This window comes from Chiloscyllium punctatum, chromosome 23 (genome assembly GCF_047496795.1).
Source record: "Chiloscyllium punctatum isolate Juve2018m chromosome 23, sChiPun1.3, whole genome shotgun sequence".
Lineage (NCBI taxonomy): Eukaryota > Metazoa > Chordata > Chondrichthyes > Orectolobiformes > Hemiscylliidae > Chiloscyllium > Chiloscyllium punctatum.
This window is the reverse complement of record NC_092761.1, coordinates 88,067,327-88,084,658: the sequence shown is the minus strand read 5'-3', so window position 1 is coordinate 88,084,658 and position 17,332 is coordinate 88,067,327. Positions and strand designations below refer to the sequence as shown.

Below are 17,332 nucleotides of genomic sequence, written 5' to 3'. Positions count from 1 at the left end.
TTTAAGGTGAACATAAAAGATCTCATGGTTTAAATCCAAAAAGAGTGAGGGAGTTGTCCCTGGCATTCTGACCATTATATTGTGTATCCTCGAAGCAGCATCACAATACCAAAGATCTAGTTATTGATATTGTTGCTATTGTGGGAGTTTGCTGTGCAGAAGGTGACTGTGGCGTGGACCTGTGCATGAGGCAGTGCTCACTTGGATGTGAGACTGAGAGTTGTCAAACTGTACCCCAGCAAGTGTCAGGGAACAGAGAAGCAAAGGGAATCATTCAAAGGTGAAAGGCAAGTGAATGTATTCCCAGCTCCCTGCTTTCCTGATCTGCCTTTTCCTTATCTTTTGTTGTGGGGTGGGGGCGTGGAGGGTGGGGGTTGGGGGGGAGGTTGGATGTTTGTAACTTTGTCCCTCCTTTCAGTCAGGAAGCCGTGTGTTTAGTTTACGGGGGAGTGTAGGTGGGATCTTGGAATCTCTGTGTGTTGGCTCCTGCTACATCACAGCATAAAGGCAGGAGGAAGATTTCCTTTTGCATCGCACTGTTACCTCGGACAGGCTGCCTCGGGAGGGAACGACTGTAGCCCTTGTCAGCTCACGGAGAGAGTTCCGAATGTTTTATCCTTGTGTCTTTTCGTCCTGAAAAGCTCACACTGTTCCTGACTGTTGCAACAGAACACAAATCTCCGACTGAGAGAGAAAGGAAGGAGCAGGAGGAGAGAACACTGCCTCAGGGCAGCTTTATTTTGACTCCAGACACATCTTCCTGAGGCAGTCGGTATGGTTATCGGTGCCTCAGGAGCACTCCTGACTTATTCCCAGGACTGAGGGCCACAAGAAGTATGAAGGAGAAGACACAGCCAAGTCAGGGGTTGCTGGACATCTCCAGTCCTGAGATCGATGAGACATTCGATTCAAGCAGTTCAGCCCAGCAACTCCCAGCCGTGTTGCTCTTAGACAACAGGAAGGTGGCAAAGAGAGTACGATTTAAGGTAAAGACTGAATTTTCACTGATTGTGCAGCTAGAAAAGCCCGATATAGAGCACAATAATGAATATTTCTGTGTCTCTGCAAATTCTATGGTACAGGTTCTGTGAACTCGCAGTAGGATTTTACAGTGTTGCCATTGTGAAGTGAAATATTGGGTTTGCAAAATGTTCCTTATGTATCCACTTGAAGTGTGAAAAAATCTCCAGTAGCACAGCTCTTGCTGATTTAATAACATTGAACTTGCTGTAATTGATGGGTACAGAGTGCGGTGGCGATGTTCCTGAATTACTAATTCAGAGATACACACCTCACTGTGGCACTTGGAGAATGTTATTTCAGTTTCCTTTTCTACAAGGACTGGAAATAAAAATAAAAGGTGTTTGTGAAGTCATCAGATTGTCATAAAAATCCATCTGGTGGCTAAATATCTAGTGGAGTGAGACAGCTCAGATTTAGTTCTATTCCCATCATTACAGGCGATCACACTGGTTTCTCCTTCCATTCCTGCCACTATTACCAGCGCAGGAATCAACCCCAAACCCTTTTCTTTTATCTAATTCTTGTGCTTCTCCTCCATGACACCATGTTCAAAAACACTCAGGATAAACACAATGACAGACAGCCCTGGCTCACTACCTCTCTCAAGGTCGCCTCATTCAGAACAGGATCAACAGAAATTCCCTCCAACAAAATATCGATAAGATCAAAGCCACGTCTATAGTCTCCATTACAAACTCCACTCACTCACTATCAAGTCTGTCCCTCTATCTGAGGCTAAACTTCCTTATCCTGTTCCAAACACGGAAAGTGCAGGAGAAACTGTGGCGAGGGAAAAGCAGTGTTAATGTTTTGATTCTGGTATGACTGTTCTTCAGAATTCCCGTTCTGTCCACAGATTGCAGAGCTGCTGAGTTTCTCCAGCATTCTCATGCTTGCTTCAGATTTGTCCTGATGATCCTGCTCCTGTTTAATCCTGATGGGAGCTTCCAACCAGATATCCCCTTTTATCTACAAGATACCCACGCCTCCGTATTTCTCAATTTTGACCCTCCATAAATCTGAACTCATCTGAAAATCTGTAACCTGTACCATCCTTATCCCTCCTGTGCCCACTGACCTGTTTGACTCCTGGTCTAATGTGCCTTGATTTTAAAATTGACATTGATATATTTAAATTCCTTCTTTGTGTCTACCCTCACTATGTCTGTAACCACTTCTGGGCCTACAGTCCTTTGAGTATCACTGTGCTTCTCTAATCCTGAGCTCTTGCATAGCTCAGCTTTTAATCACTCTACACTGGCAGCCATGTCATAGAATTCAGACAGTGTGGAAGAAGGCCATTTGGCCCATCAATCCATACTGACCCGCTGAAGCGTATCCCACCCCCCCACCTCTGTAACCCTGCATTCCCCATGGCTAACCCACCTAGCCTACACATCTTTGCACTGTGGGAGGAAACCAGAGCACTCAGAGGAAACCACGCAGACATGGGGAGAAACTCCACACAGACAGTCGCCCGAGGCTGGAATCAAACCCAGGTCCCTGGCGCTGTGAGGTAGCAGTGCTAACCACTGTGCCAACATGCTTTCCTGTGTCTTCAGCTGCTTGGAGTCTAATCTCTGGAATACACTCCTTAAAGGTCTCTGCCTCACTTTTTCCCCCTTTAACATGTTCCTTAACATGTAATTCTTTGAGAAAGCTTTTAATTTCCTCCCCTAATGTGACTAACATAACATTTTCTTTGTTACTACTCTTGTGAAGCTGCACAGATGTCTTATTTGATTAAAGGCACCACGTAAATGCAAGTTGGCAATGTTGTTGTTAAGACATTGAAGTCGTACTGTGAGCAACATATCAGCTAGTTTTGCACTCAGGAAGCTCTTGTAATCAGCACGAAAATACATGATCAAACTGTTTGTGTAAAGAAATGCATGTTAATTAAATGTTGAGATGCTGGGGAAACCTCCCCTTTCCATCTTCAGATGGTGGTGTGCAATTACATTTGTATAGCAGCCTTCACTAGCTCATCCTCTCACCCACTGCCTCCTCATAAGCCTGCTTTATAACCATGTTTGATGCACCCCTGGGAGGACAGATGGGGTTTCACTTTAAGGTCTCAGTTGAAACGGGCCTAGTGTCTGACTGAGAGTATCAGTGTGGATATCGGACTGGGCCCAGTGTGGCACTGGGAGTATCAGTGTGGATATCGGACTGGGCCCAGTGTGGCACTGGGAGTATCAGTGTGGATATGGGACTGGGCCCAGTGTCTCACTGGGAGTATCAGTGTGGATATCTGACTGGGCCCAGTGTGGCACTGGGAGTATCAGTGTGGATATGGGACTGGGCCCAGTGCGGCACTGGGAGTATCAGTGTGGATATCAGACTGGGCCCAGTGTCTCACTGGGAGTATCAGTGTGGATATCAGACTGGGCCCAGTGTCTCACTGGGAGTATCAGTGTGGATATCAGACTGGGCCCAGTGTGGCACTGGGAGTATCAGTGTGGATATCAGACTGGGCCCAGTGTCTCACTGGGAGTATCAGTGTGGATATCAGACTGGGCCCAGTGTGGCACTGGGAGTATCAGTGTGGATATCAGACTGGGCCCAGTGTGGCACTGGGAGTATCAGTGTGATTATCGGACTGGGCCCAGTGTGGCACTGGGAGTATCAGTGTGGATATCGGACTAGGCCCAGTGTCTCACTGGGAGTATCAGTGTGGATATGGAACTGGGCCCAGTGTGGCACTGGGAGTATCAGTGTGGATATCGGACTAGGCCCAGTGTCTCACTGGGAGTTGTAGTGTGGATATCGGACTAGGCCCAGTGTCTCACTGGGAGTATCAGTGTGGATATGGAACTGGGCCCAGTGTGGCACTGGGAGTATCAGTGTGGATATCGGACTAGGACCAGTGTCTCACTGGGAGTATCAGTGTGGATATGGGACTGGGCCCAGTGTCTCACTGGGAGTATCAGTGTGGATATGGGACTGGGCCCAGTGTGGCACTGGGAGTATCAGTGTGGATATGGGACTGGGCCCAGTGTCTCACTGGGAGTATCAGTGTGGATATGGGACTGGGCCCAATGTGGCACTGGGAGTTGCAGTGTGGATATGGGACTGGGCCCAATGTGGCACTGGGAGTATCAGTGTGGATATGGAACTGGGCCCAGTGTCTCACTGGGAGTTGCAGTGTGGATATGGGACTGGGCCCAGTGTCTCACTGGGAGTATCAGTGTGGATATCAGACTAGGCCCAGTGTGGCACTGGGAGTATCAGTGTGGATATGGGACTGGGCCCAGTGTGGCACTGGGAGTATCAGTGTGGATATCAGACTGGGCCCAGTGTGTCACTGGGAGTATCAATGTGGATATCAGACTGGGCCCAGTGTGGCACTGGGAGTATCAGTGTGGATATCGGACTAGGCCCAGTGTCTCACTGGGAGTATCAGTGTAGATATGGGACTGGGCCCAGTGTGGCACTGGGAGTATCAGCGTGGATATCAGACTGGGCCCAGTGTGTCACTGGGAGTATCAGTGTGGATATCGGACTGGGCCCAGTATGGCACTGGGAGTGTCAGTGTGGATATCGGACTGGGCCCAGTGTCTCACTGGGAGTATCAGTGTGGATATCGGACTAGGCCCAGTGTGGCACTGGGAGTATCAGTATGGATATGGAACTGGGCCCAGTGTGGCACTGGGAGTATCAGTGTGGATATCAGACTGGGCCCAGTGTGGCACTGGGAGTATCAGTGTGGATATCAGACTGGGCCCAGTGTGGCACTGGGAGTATCAGTGTGGATATTGGACTGGGCCCAGTGTCTCACTGGGAGTATCAGTGTGGATATCAGACTGGGCCCAGTGTCTCACTGGGAGTATCAGTGTGGATATGGGACTGGGCCCAGTGTGTCACTGGGAGTATCAGTGTGGATATCAGACTGGGCCCAGTGTGGCACTGGGAGTATCAGTGTGGATATGGGACTGGGCCCAGTGTGGCACTGGGAGTATCAGTGTGGATATCGGACTAGGCCCAGTGTCTCACTGGGAGTATCAGTGTAGATATGGGACTGGGCCCAGTGTGGCACTGGGAGTATCAGTGTGGATATCAGACTGGGCCCAGTGTCTCACTGGGAGTATCAGTGTGGATATCGGACTGGGCCCAATGTGGCACTGGGAGTATCAGTGTAGATATGGGACTGGGCCCAGTGTGGCACTGGGAGTATCAGTGTGGATATCAGACTGGGCCCAGTGTCTCACTGGGAGTATCAGTGTGGATATCGGACTGGGCCCAGTGTCTCACTGGGAGTATCAGTGTGCATATTGGACTGGGCCCAGTGTGTCACTGGGAGTATCAGTGTGGATATCAGACTGGGCCCAGTGTGGCACTGGGAGTATCAGTGTGGATATCGGATTGGGCCCAGGGTCTCACTGGGAGTATCAGTGTGGATATAGGACTGGGCCCAGTGTGGCACTGGGAGTGTCAGTGTGGATATGGGACTGGGCCCAGTGTGGCACTGGGAGCATCAGTGTGGATATGGGACTGGGTCCAGTGTCTCACTGGGAGTATCAATGTGGATATCGGACTGGGCCCAGTGTCTCACTGGGAGTATCAGTGTGGATATCGGACCGTGGTCTCTCTTGCCTGGGTTTGTCAGCTCACTGCAATCCTCATGAGGGATGCTGCCACTGTTGTCCATAAAGAGCAGGACACCTACGGGATCTGCTTGGTCCGGTGTGGGAGAAGAAAACAACACATAATGGTCTAAGTAGAACAGTCTCTAGTCGTTAACACGATCAGGGTTAGATATTTTTAGTTGAGAGTGTGGTGCTGGAAAAGCACAGCAGGTCAGGCAGCATCTGAGGAGCTGGAAAATCGACGTTATGGGCACTTCATCAGAGTCTCCCAGTTGCTTTTGACCTTACTGAAAAGCCTCTTTCCAGAAAGCCTACCTTGAAGAAGTTCTCCTCCTCTCTCAAATCATTCCTGATGAAGGGCTCCTGCCCGAAATGTCGATTTTTCCTGCTCCTCGGATGCTGCCTGACCTGCTGTGCTTTTCCAGCAGCACACTCTCAACTCTCATCTCCAGTGTCTGCAGACCTCACTGTCTCCTTTTAGATATTTCTAGCCAATCTGTTCAGCCATGCCATGACACACCTCCGGAACAGGTGGGACTTCAACCCAGGTCTGTTAATGTGGATGTGCCAGTGTTGGACTGGGGTTGGACAAGGTCAGAACACTAACACCAGGTTATGGTCCGAGAGATTTATTTGAAATCACAAGCTTTCGGAGTGCTGCTCCTTTGTCAGGTGAAGTGCTCCCCCGAAAGCTTGTGATTTCAAATAAATCTGGTGTGACTTCTCAGCAAGTCTCCTGACTTAGAGGTAGGTTGCTACCACTGCAACACAGCAGTCCCCTAACAATAGGCCACTGCATGATTAGATTAGATTCCCTATAGTGTGGAAACAGGCCCTTCAGCCCAACAAGACCATACTGACCCTCCAAAGAGTAACCCACCCAGACCCATTCCCCTACCCTATATTTACCCCTGACTAATGCACCAAACACTATGGGCAATTTAGCATGGCCAATTCACCTGAACCACACAATTTTTTTGGATTGTGAGAGGAAACCGGAGCACCTGGAGGAAACCCACACAGACACGGGGAGAATGTGCAAACTCCACACAGATAGTCGCCCGAGGCGGCAATGTTAGCAACTAGTCTGAGATAGATGGGGTTTTGCTCAGCAAGTTATTAAGGACTGTGGGTTAGATGCACAGGAGGGGCAATCTCATTGAACATGGAACAGCCTTGAGGGGTTGAATGGCTTACTCCTGTTCCCATGCTAGTTCTAGGTTGCATTGATATGATAGACATTGTTCCAGGGATTGTTGTGAAGGGGCACCTGATTTTGGGTCTCCTGCCTTCACCATCCAAAGCTGCTCTGGTCACAGGTTCCATTTAATGTCATCACTGTGGGTGGTGCTCATAGGCGTCCTCAGCATTAACCCTTTCACACCCAGATCCAACCATCTCTGGAATGGGATGAACCCACAGTTTCCAGACTCAGAGTGAAGAGCGATGTTGACCGAGCCTCAGCTAAAAATGAGGAGTCCACAGCAAGGGACGGATGTGGTAGGACAAGCTTGGAGCTACCAAAACAGAAACTGCTGGAAAAGCTCAGTGGGTCCGGCAGTGTCTGTGGAGAGCCTGAAAGGTTAAAGCTGATTTCTCCCCACAGATGGAACCAGACCGGCTGAGCTTTTCCAGCAGTTTCTGATAAAAATAAACCGAAAGAACTGCAGATGCTGTTAAAGATTGGAGATTGTCACTCAGGAACCCCATTTAGTGTTGAGTAGGTTTCTGCTAAATTCACTCGCAGGATACTAAACAGCACAAAATCTGAAAGGTGGAATTTGCTTTTCTCTGTCAGTGGTCTGTCAAAGTTGGGAGGGATGCCCACTCGTTGGAATGGATCTGTGCAGAGCTCGACAATAGTCCATTCATCACCCTTTGGAAATCTTGGAACTATTCAGTAAAGGACAAGCTCATCCTGAAATTCCTTACATGCCTGTGGAATTTCTGCTGCCACTTCCAAACCAGCCACACTCACTGCTGCCCTGAAATTCAAGCGTTTTAACTGTTTTTAGAGTCATAGAGATGTACAGCATGGAAACAGACCCTTCGGTTCAACCTGTCCCAACCCAATCTAGTCCCACCTGCCAGCACCCAGCCCATATCCCTCCAAACCCTTCCTATTCATATACCCATCCAAATGCCTCTTAAATGTTGCAATTGTACCAGCCTCCACCACTTCCTCTGGCAGCTCATTCCATACACGTACCACCCTCTGCGTGAAAAAGTTGCCCCTTAGGTCTCTCTTATATCTTTCCCCTCTTACCCTAAACCTATGCCCTCTAGTTCTGGACTCCCCGACCCCAGGGAAAAGACTTTGCCTATTTATCCTATCCATGCCCCTCATAATTTTATAAACTTCTATAAGGTCACCCCTTAGCCTCTGATGCTCCAGAGAAAACAGCCCCAGCCTGTTCAGCCTCTCGCTATAGCTCAAATCCTCCAATCCTGGCAACATCCTTGTAAATCTTTTCTGAACCCTTACAAGTTTCACAACATCTTTCCGATGGGAAGGAGACCAGAATTGCATGCAATATTCCAACAGTGGCCTAACCAAAGTCCTGTACAGCCGCAACATGGCATCCCAACTCCTGTACTCAATACTCTGATCAATGAAAGAAAGCATGCTACCTGCAACTCCATTTTCTGCTGAAGGATGTAAAATCTTTCTTTTTGCAAACACCTTTCCCTTTTTGCAGCAGGTGATCGACTTCCAGCCAGCTTCACCAGCCCTTCACTGATTCTGGTGAAGATTTACCCTTATCTCAGTTTCTCAGCTGAAAATGTGTTGATGGAAAAGTGCAGCAGGTCAGGCAGCATCCAAGGAACAGGAGAATCGACGTTTCGGATATCTCTCAGATCATTGATTCCTCCCATGGAATGTTTTGCCTTGAGAAGGATTGTTTCCTTGTTTCGATTTGCCCCTTCCCTGCTGAAGCTATGAACGGTGGAGAGGTCTTCGATGGGCACAGGGTCTCCGTTGGCATCCTACTTCAGCCTCATTCCTGATGGAGAGCTTGCACTCAAAACGTCGATTCTCCTGCTCCCCGGGTGCTGCCTGACCTGCTGTGCTTTTCCAGCACCACACTCTCGACTCTGATCTCCAGCATCTGCAGTTCTCACTTTCTCTCATCTTGCTTCAGCGACCAATTGTCATGCTTGAGAAGAAAGACTTTCATTTACATAGCACTTTTCATCACCACGGGATGTGCTAAGCAGCACGTTGCAGCCTCCAGTAGTTCTGATGAAAAGCAGCCACTGTGGTAGTGTTGGCAATATGGCCTGTGTGCACAGCATGATCTGCAAGGTTCAGTGCTGGGACCACAAATTTTCACTTTATACATTAGCGATCTAGATGAAGGAACTGATGGCATTCTGGCTAAGTTTGCAGACAATACAACGATAGGTAGAGGGACAGGCAGCATTGAGGAGGCAGAGAGGCTGCAGAAGGATTTGAACAGATTAGAATACTTACAGTGTGGAAACAGGCCCTTCGGCCCAACATGTCCACACCGATCCACAACCCACCCAGACCCATTCCCCTACATTGACCCCTGTCCCTTCTTCAGGAAGGGCTTATGCCCGGAACGTCGATTCTCCAGTTCCTTGGATGCTGCCTGACCTGCTGCGCTTTTCCAGCAACACATTTTCAGCTGAGAAACTTATCAGCCATGCTTGAATGGTGGAGCAGACTCGATGGGCTGAATGGCACAAATTCTGCTCCTATGTCTTGCAATCTTATGATCCCACCAACTAGACTATGATGATGAGCAAATCATCCATTTTTGGTGATGTGTTTGTGAGGTTGCACACACTCCTGGGCAACAAGGTGGAATTTTCTCTTCCCCTTTCAGTAACTGAGGGGAGCCAGTGGTAATGTCAATCGACTAGTAATCCAGAGCCCCAGGCTACTGTTCTAGGGCATGAGTTTGAATCTCACCATGCCAGAATTTTAATTCATGGAAGTCTGGAATAGAGAGCTGGCCTCATGGTGACCATGGAGCCAGTGCAGGTGTCCTAACAACCCATTGGGTTCACTAATGTCCATTAGGGGAGTACATCTACCGTCCTGACCTGGTCTGGTCCATCTGTGATTCAAGACCCACTGCAATGTGGTTGGCTGAGTGTACAATGTGCACTTTGGGAATCCATGTTACAGGAGAGATGTATCCATCACGATATTACTTGAGTTGGAGAGCTTTTGTTCTGAAAAGGGATTGGACAGCCTGGGGCTGTTTTCCTTGGAGCAGAGGAGACTGAGGGATGTACAGAATTGAGATGTGTAAAATTATGAGTGACATAGGTAGGGCTCTCTTGTGGTGCAGTGGTAGTGTCTCACCCCTTGGAAAGGAAGGCCAAGATTCAAGTCTCACCTGCTCCAGAAGTGTGTCATACCATCTCTGAACAGGTTAGTTTGGAAAAATAGGTTAAATAATAAAAAAAGACATAGACAGGAAGCAATGTTTTCCCTTGGTGGAGGGACCAGGGAGTAAGGGGAAGTGAGTAAACATTTTTTAATGCAGAAGGTGATGGGAATCTGGAACCCAGTGCCTGTGAGGGTGATAGAAATGGAAACCCTCACAACATTGAAGAAGGGTTTAGATGTACACTTGCAATACCAAGGCTATTGGCCAAGTGCTGGGAAATGGGTTAGATTCGTTAGGTAGTTGACTTTGACTGGCGCAGATACAATGGGCCAAATGGCCTTTTTCTGGTGACTGTGACTGTATGACTATGACTATTCTTTCACTGCCCTCTGGGCAATTCGGGACCGGTAATAAATGCCGGTCTAACAAGAGATATCCACATTCCATAGACAAATGAAAGCAATGTCATGAGATCCCATAAACCTGTCTGAATGAACAATATAAATGCAAGAGGACCTTTTTTCAGAGATGCTGGAATATCCAGTGTTATACACCAGAGAGCTGAGCATATACAACAGGCTGAGCTTTTCCGAATCCCACACCTGGGATCAGGAACTGACCGTGCGATGAATTGACTCGTTACTGAGGTGGGAGCAGCTGCTCAGTCACACCCTTCGTTCATTTACAGCAAAGCAGTTTAATGTTTAAGTCTAGCTGACTTGATGGAATCTGGGAAACTGCACACCTTGAAGCTGCTGACGTTGTGGATGTTACCTCACAACCTCACCTGAAGTGGAAATGATCTTTAAAAGCACAGTCTTTATTTACAGATTGAGAAATATTTGAAACAAGAACAGAAGTTGCTGGAAAAGCTTAGCAGGTCTGGCAGCATCAGTGAAGAGAAGCCAGAGTTAATGTTTCGGGTCCGGTGACCCTTCCTCTTTCCCTACGATGTTAATATACTTTATTCAGTAAAACGTTAATGCAATTCTTCAAGTTATGACATGAGATAAAGCGCTGACCAGATTAGTTTTGTCCAGTATAGCATATCAAATGCTGAGGTTCCTTAACTACAATTGCAGGTTAGATTTACAATATTCATTTCATCTCAAATAGACCAAAGAGCTAGAAGAGCAGGAGGTTTTCCCTGGTACCCTGTGTGGAGGTGCCGGTGTTGGACTGGGGTGGGCAAAGTTAAAAATCACACAACACCAGGTTAAAGTCCAACAGGTTTATTTGAAACACTAGCTTTCAGAGCACTGCTCCTTCATCAGGTGATTGTGGACAGGTCTGAAAGCTAGTGCTTCCAAATAAACCTGTTGGACTATAACCTGGTGTTTTGTGATTTTTAATTTTGTACCCTGGGTTCATACTTACTTCTCAATTGATATCACTGAAGGATTGGATTATTCAGGCCACTTAGCACACTGCTGCTTGTGGGATCTTGCTGTGCATAGATTCTTGTGTTTCCAGCAGTTTGCCATACTTCGTATAGGGTTGGAAACCAGTTTGTCAGGGCTGGGGTGGACCCTGAAGTAATGAAGACCATTATAGAAATGCAAAACCTTTCCTTTTTCACTTTGTGTTCACAGTGTAATGTGTTCTGTTTCCCAGGACTGGGCTGAGCCCAAAGATATCAAAGTCCTTCCCCTTCAAGAGAGTATTTTGTTAGCTTTTTGAAAGGACAATCTCAGGGAAGGACTTGCATTTATTTAGTGCCTGTCACCTTTGTAGGACATCCCAAAGCATGAGACTGTTTCTCATTATTTACAAAAGCTCTTGTATTTACAATGTCTCTGCTCTAAAGGGAACAATCCTTCTTGCCTATATCTCTTGGCTGAAATCTCTCACCCTCCTTTCATTCTGGTTTATTAATTCTGTCTTTATTTTCAAGGGTTGAAGAACAAATCTATTTTAATCAAAATCTGCTGGTGTTTAAATTCACGCCTCAGATCACTGAAATTGTACATGTTTACCATAAACAGTGTGAAGCAATCCTTTAACTATTGGCTTCCTCAGTGAGGCATCACGTACAACATATTAAGCTATTCCTTGGCCTCACCCTTCCTGACCTGGGTAATCACCTCCAAACTCTCTAATTCCTGTGACCTCGTCACTCCTTTACTCTGGTCCCTTGAACCAGATTTGCTCACTCCACCATTGGCACCTCCGTCATCTACATTCTCAGCTTTTGAATTCCCTGTCTGAATCCCCCAAACTTCTCCCTCTTCAATTCGAGGTGTTCCTTAAAAGCTGCCTTAGTATCTTCTCCTGTGGCTCCGTGTCAGGTTTCGTTTTGTAACTCTCCTGTGAAGTGCTTGGGAATGTTTTACGAAATTGAAGGCGTCACATAAATGCAAGTTATTGTCCGCGATTGGGCAGTGCCGTTTTGGATCAAATCTTGATCAAAATGATGGGAAAGGTCTACCCTGGGGGTCTTGGCCAGCGTTTGCTCTCACCTCAGGAAACAATATGGGTGAGGGAGGAGAACGAATGGGAATAATCCAAGTGCCTTTATCAACATCACTTCAGGGTATTTCAATAACTGTGAATTGCACATTGCAAAAATGATTATAAGCTGCAGAGTTTGCAGCAGGAAACCACATAAAGAAATATCTGTAGCTGGGCCAAACAAAGGTAACTTTTGAAGTGTGCAGTTTACTTTTTTGTCCACTCATGGGGTGTGGGTGGGCAAGTCTTCTCCACTCCATGTCTCAAGGGGTATAGCAGTTTGACTGATTGAAAGGAGTATTGAGGTCAATGGTGGGCCATGACCATGACACTGGAAGTTTGCTGTCTTTCGCAATCAGTGACACCCACAGCTTGTGGCCCTATTCCATGCATGTTCCTCCCTGTCTTGCACCATTCTGGTTGGAAATGAGCAAATCGACTTTGTTTAAGAATATTCCAACTGGACAGAGATTGTCATGGCTTCCTGCTCTCATCATTGGGAGAAGGAAGAAGCTTGTACATTGGAATGTTACTAGTCACTGAGTAGCCCTCTCCTCATCACCTCAGAATGTTGTGGGTTCACTGAAGCAGTGGGATTATCAAAGTGAAGTCTCCAGGGGAGTACTGCGGGTTTGCTGTTCTATCGGGAGTGCAGTTTTCCAGATGGTTTGGTAAACTGAGGCTCCTTTCAGGTGATATTCAAACCCCGCACCATTACTCTGGCCCAGTCATCATCACACAGTAACAGGTGAAGTGGTCTTTATGACTGCGCTGTTTCTGGGAATGCTGCTGTGTTTCCAACAATCCAACAGTGACGGAAAGTGTATTCATTAGCCATGAAGTACTTTCTCTTGTCCTGAGGTCAGGAAATGAGCTATTTCAATGTAAGTCTTTCTTCTTATGACTAGAAGGTTAATTTGATTGATATTTAGAATTAGAGTCCCTACAGTGTGGAAACAGGCCCTTCGGCCCAACAAGTCCATACCGACCCTCCGAAGAGCAACCCACCCAGACCCCTTCCCCTAACCCACATTTACCCCTGACTAATGCATCTAACCTACATAATCCATGAATACTATGGGCAATTTAGTATGATCAGTTCACCTGACCGGCACATCTGGTTTCTTCCAAGAGGAACCCCACGCAGACACCGGGAGAAACTGCAAACTCCACACAGACAGTGGCCTGAGACTGAAATCGAACCCAGGTCCCTGGCACTGTGAGGCAGCTGTGTTAACCACTGAGGCACCACACTGCCCTAGTTATGTCAGGTTGACATAAGTAGAATAATATTTGGCAATCAGAGAGTAGGACTGAGATACAGGAAAATGGAGCAATTGGGCAAGAGTCCACGAGATAACACGTCCTCATTTGTAGAATTATTAGGATTTGAATGAGGTCCGGATCTGATCTTTGGATAAGTGGCTCATGTTGTCATGTTATTCAAAACTGCCCCTGCTAGGCAGCGTGACAGGAATCTGGTTAATGGAGTGAGACAGATTACAGGGTACGTATAACTGCTTTGGGGATCTGACACTCTGCCAACCATCCATCCTGAGCTGGTCCTTCCGTCAAGCCGTTAATCGCAAATTATTATTTCTGTTTCTGCTGTGCGTGGGCATGAACCAGCAACAGGTGGAGAGTGAATTCTGGCCTGGGAAAGTTCAGCTGCAGTTGGAGAACAGGCTGGGGAAATGCAGGCTCTCCACTAGCTGTGGTGGAGTGGGGAACTCTAGTTTACTTTCCATCTGAGGTTTTGTCGCTGTGCTATCCCCATTGTTCACGTGCGTTTTGTGGATCCTGGGTACAAATCTAGACTGACATTGTGTAAGTAACAGGAAAGCAGTATCCCTGTCCTCGACATGGGAAATAGGTTGGCACTCAGCTGCAAGAGAAGAAAGAATAAGAAGCGGGTTTTGATGCACTTTAAGGTATTTGACTTTTCTTTAAAAATGGTGTTTATTGTTTTTAATTACAGCAGTATTCAAACTTGTTAAAATCATTTTTCTTTTTAATCACTGAAAACCTTTAAAACATTAATATACAAAGCGACAATTAGTGCACTGCAGAACATCATGGATCTCTTGGTGGCTGGAGATTTTTCAATCAGATTCAGTGAAAGATCCAGCATCTAAAATTGAGACTAAAGTAGAAAATGTTGGAAATGCTCCTCAAGCCTGGCAGTGTTTGTGGAGAGGGAAACAGTTCACGTTTCATGTCTGTGACCTTTCATCAGAAACATTGACCTGCCTTATCTCTTTTGGATGGTGAGTGGCCTGTCACTGTGTTTTCTGGTTTTATTTTTTATTTTACCTTTTCAATCAACAGGAATTTGTTGCATTTTGTTACGGAGTGCCAACATTAGCCTTGTACAGAGCTGGGCTTGATCTCGTATCCAATTGGCAGGGACATGGGGTAGGATGGAACATGAGTTTACCAAATATAAAAGCAATTCTTTATTAAATTCTCATGTAAACCAGCAGACAGCAGCATGTGGACAGAGGTAGGCTCACAGATAGTACAGCCCAGACTCTAATACCACTTCGTGTGGCCTGATCAGACTATTGGCATCAGGGATTCATGGTCATATGCTGTGTTAAGAATTGAGAGTACTTTATTCACTCAATGAGTAACACAGGAGCTCTGGAAACTGATCTGGTGATATGACTTTGAGAGAAAGCAGGAACCGGGTATTGACTTGGAATGGTGGACTAGGCTTGAATGGCTGAATGGCCTACACCTGCTCCCATTTTCTCTATTTCGATGGGTCTCACTCTAGCAGCTGGGGAATTTAAATTCAATTCATTATATCAATCTGGAATAAGAAGTAAGTTCTGGTAATGGTGACTATTCAATTATAATTATTGGGTAGTCATGACCTGGTTCACCAATGTCTTTTGGGGAATGGAAGCTTGCTGTACTCACCTGGTTGGCTCTATCACAATGGATCAAATGGCCTCCCTGTTAACCATCTATGATCCTGTCACTCCAGTCCCACTGCAGTGTGGCTGACTCTCGCCTTTTCTCTGAAATGGTCAGGCAAGCCACTCACTTCAGTGTGGACAGACACACACACACACACACCTCAGCCATCACTGAGTCATTCACATCCTCTGCATAAATCTAAAAGTGTATTTGGGGAGAGAGGGGAGGATTGAGTATTCAAAAAAAAAGCCACTTGAGTTTTTACAAGATGTAAGTATAGGCATCCAAACCCATCAACTTGATAATTTTGGTAACAAGTTTCAAAACTACAGAACTGACTGTATGGGAGTGGTCCAGTTTAATCACTGTTGCGCTAATCCTTTGGAGTTTGCTTGTTAGATTGTGTCTGTGTGTTTGAAATGAAGTGCCCATCAAAATAGTTACAGGTGCCAAATATGGGACACTGGCCTAAAGCCTTTGTTTTTATTCTTTCCTTCCGACAGCGCTATGTAAACTTCAGTCAATGCCACCAAATCTTCCCCAAGTGAGTCAAAGTGTTGGTGGTGACAGCCAAGGGTGGGGACCTCACTCTGCCAGACGGCTCACAGTGGCAAACATATCCTTCAGTTCCAGTTGATGGGAAGCAAACAGAGACATAATCCCCAACTAATGCCTTTCACCCCCAATGTCTACAGGGTAGGGAATAGAGATTGAAGCTTCAAACTCCTCTCCAGAGGGAGTGTGGTGTTCAGACTTAGCAGACAGGCAGTTCCTTGGCCCGCTATTGGCGACTGGGTTTTGCCAAATCAACAATGCCATTTTGCAGAAAGAAAGTTGTTGCTGTGCAGATTGATGTGGACGTGCCAGTGTTGGACTGGGGTGGACAAAGTCAGAAGTCACATGACACCAGGTTATAGTCCTACAGCTTTATTTGAACTCAGCAAGCTTTTGGAGCGCTGCTCCTTCATCAAGTGAAGAGGAGGGAAGCAGACAGGCACAGAATATGTGAGTGGAAAAGGTGGGTCAAGGTATATATGCCCAGTTCCTTTGTCCACAACAAACTTGCACTTCATCTATACCATAAACAGTTATTCAGTTAACAGACTGGAAGGTGTTTTTAAAAAATTCCTACTTTGTCTTTTGTTTTCTCTCTCTGGCAATTTCTCACGATAAAAATATTCTGCCAATATTTTGAAGCAAGTATCTCACTCACTTTTCTCTTGTGTGTGTCTTTGTTTTTCATTCAGGCTTTACATTAACTCATCTCTCTCTCTCTCTCTCTCGTTCTCTTTGTGATCCTGCGTCTCATTCACACTCTTCCCCTCCCTCCTAGTCAGAGATTCAAGGTAGAAGCAGGATTTATAAAAGCTACATATGCTCAGTTTCATTAATATTCAGCAATAAATCCTTCAAGAAAGGTAACATCATTTGGACAGTGTATTTGATAGCACGGAAATCCAAACGGCCTTGGATCAGATCAGGGGGTTCCTGCAGTCAGGATGTCTGATATCCCGTTACTGTGGATTGAGTTTATTCGCACCCTCTGAAGTTACTGTGGAAAAAAGTGGTTGTCCTTTCCAGACAGCAGTGCCAAGTGAGGCAGGAAGTGTGTGGAGAATACCTCTTCAGTCAAATGTCTAAATTTAACCAGGACTGCTTCACGCCCACAGGAAGTTGGGAAAGGTTTGTCCTGTAACTAAGCACAACTTCATATTACAGACACATTATCCTCAGGGCATCGTGGAAACTGTTTATTAAGAAGACCGGTCTTTTTTCTTGGAGATCCTCCTAAGGAGTTTTAGCACTGGGTCGGGTTCCTCTGATTCGCCGTCTAATACGGGCAGCGTGTAACGCACAGGAGCTCACCTCTTGCTCCAGGAACGCCTCGGTAGAATTTCACTCTCTTATTCCGGTGGCGAAGGCATGTCCATCTCTGATTCTTGACAATGCTCGATGGAGAGGGTGAACCTACAGAGC

General features: G+C 46.5%; 1 protein-coding gene across 17 annotated transcripts in view; it reads left to right on the top strand.

Moving 5' to 3' along the window:
- Window positions 1-538: 538 nt before the first annotated feature.
- phldb1b (pleckstrin homology-like domain, family B, member 1b) overlaps window positions 539-17,332 on the top strand; it is a 375,430-nt gene continuing 358,636 nt past the window's right edge. For 4 of the 17 annotated variants that reach the window (XM_072593429.1, XM_072593428.1, XM_072593422.1 and 1 more), the window contains exon 1: window positions 539-986. In XM_072593429.1, the coding sequence (XP_072449530.1) occupies window positions 837-986 (150 nt within the window). In that variant the 5' untranslated portion in view covers window positions 539-836. Of the gene's footprint in view, window positions 987-14,294; window positions 14,362-17,332 lie in introns of those variants that run through there. The other 13 variants (XM_072593443.1, XM_072593431.1, XM_072593424.1 and 10 more) reach the window with 8 other exon arrangements.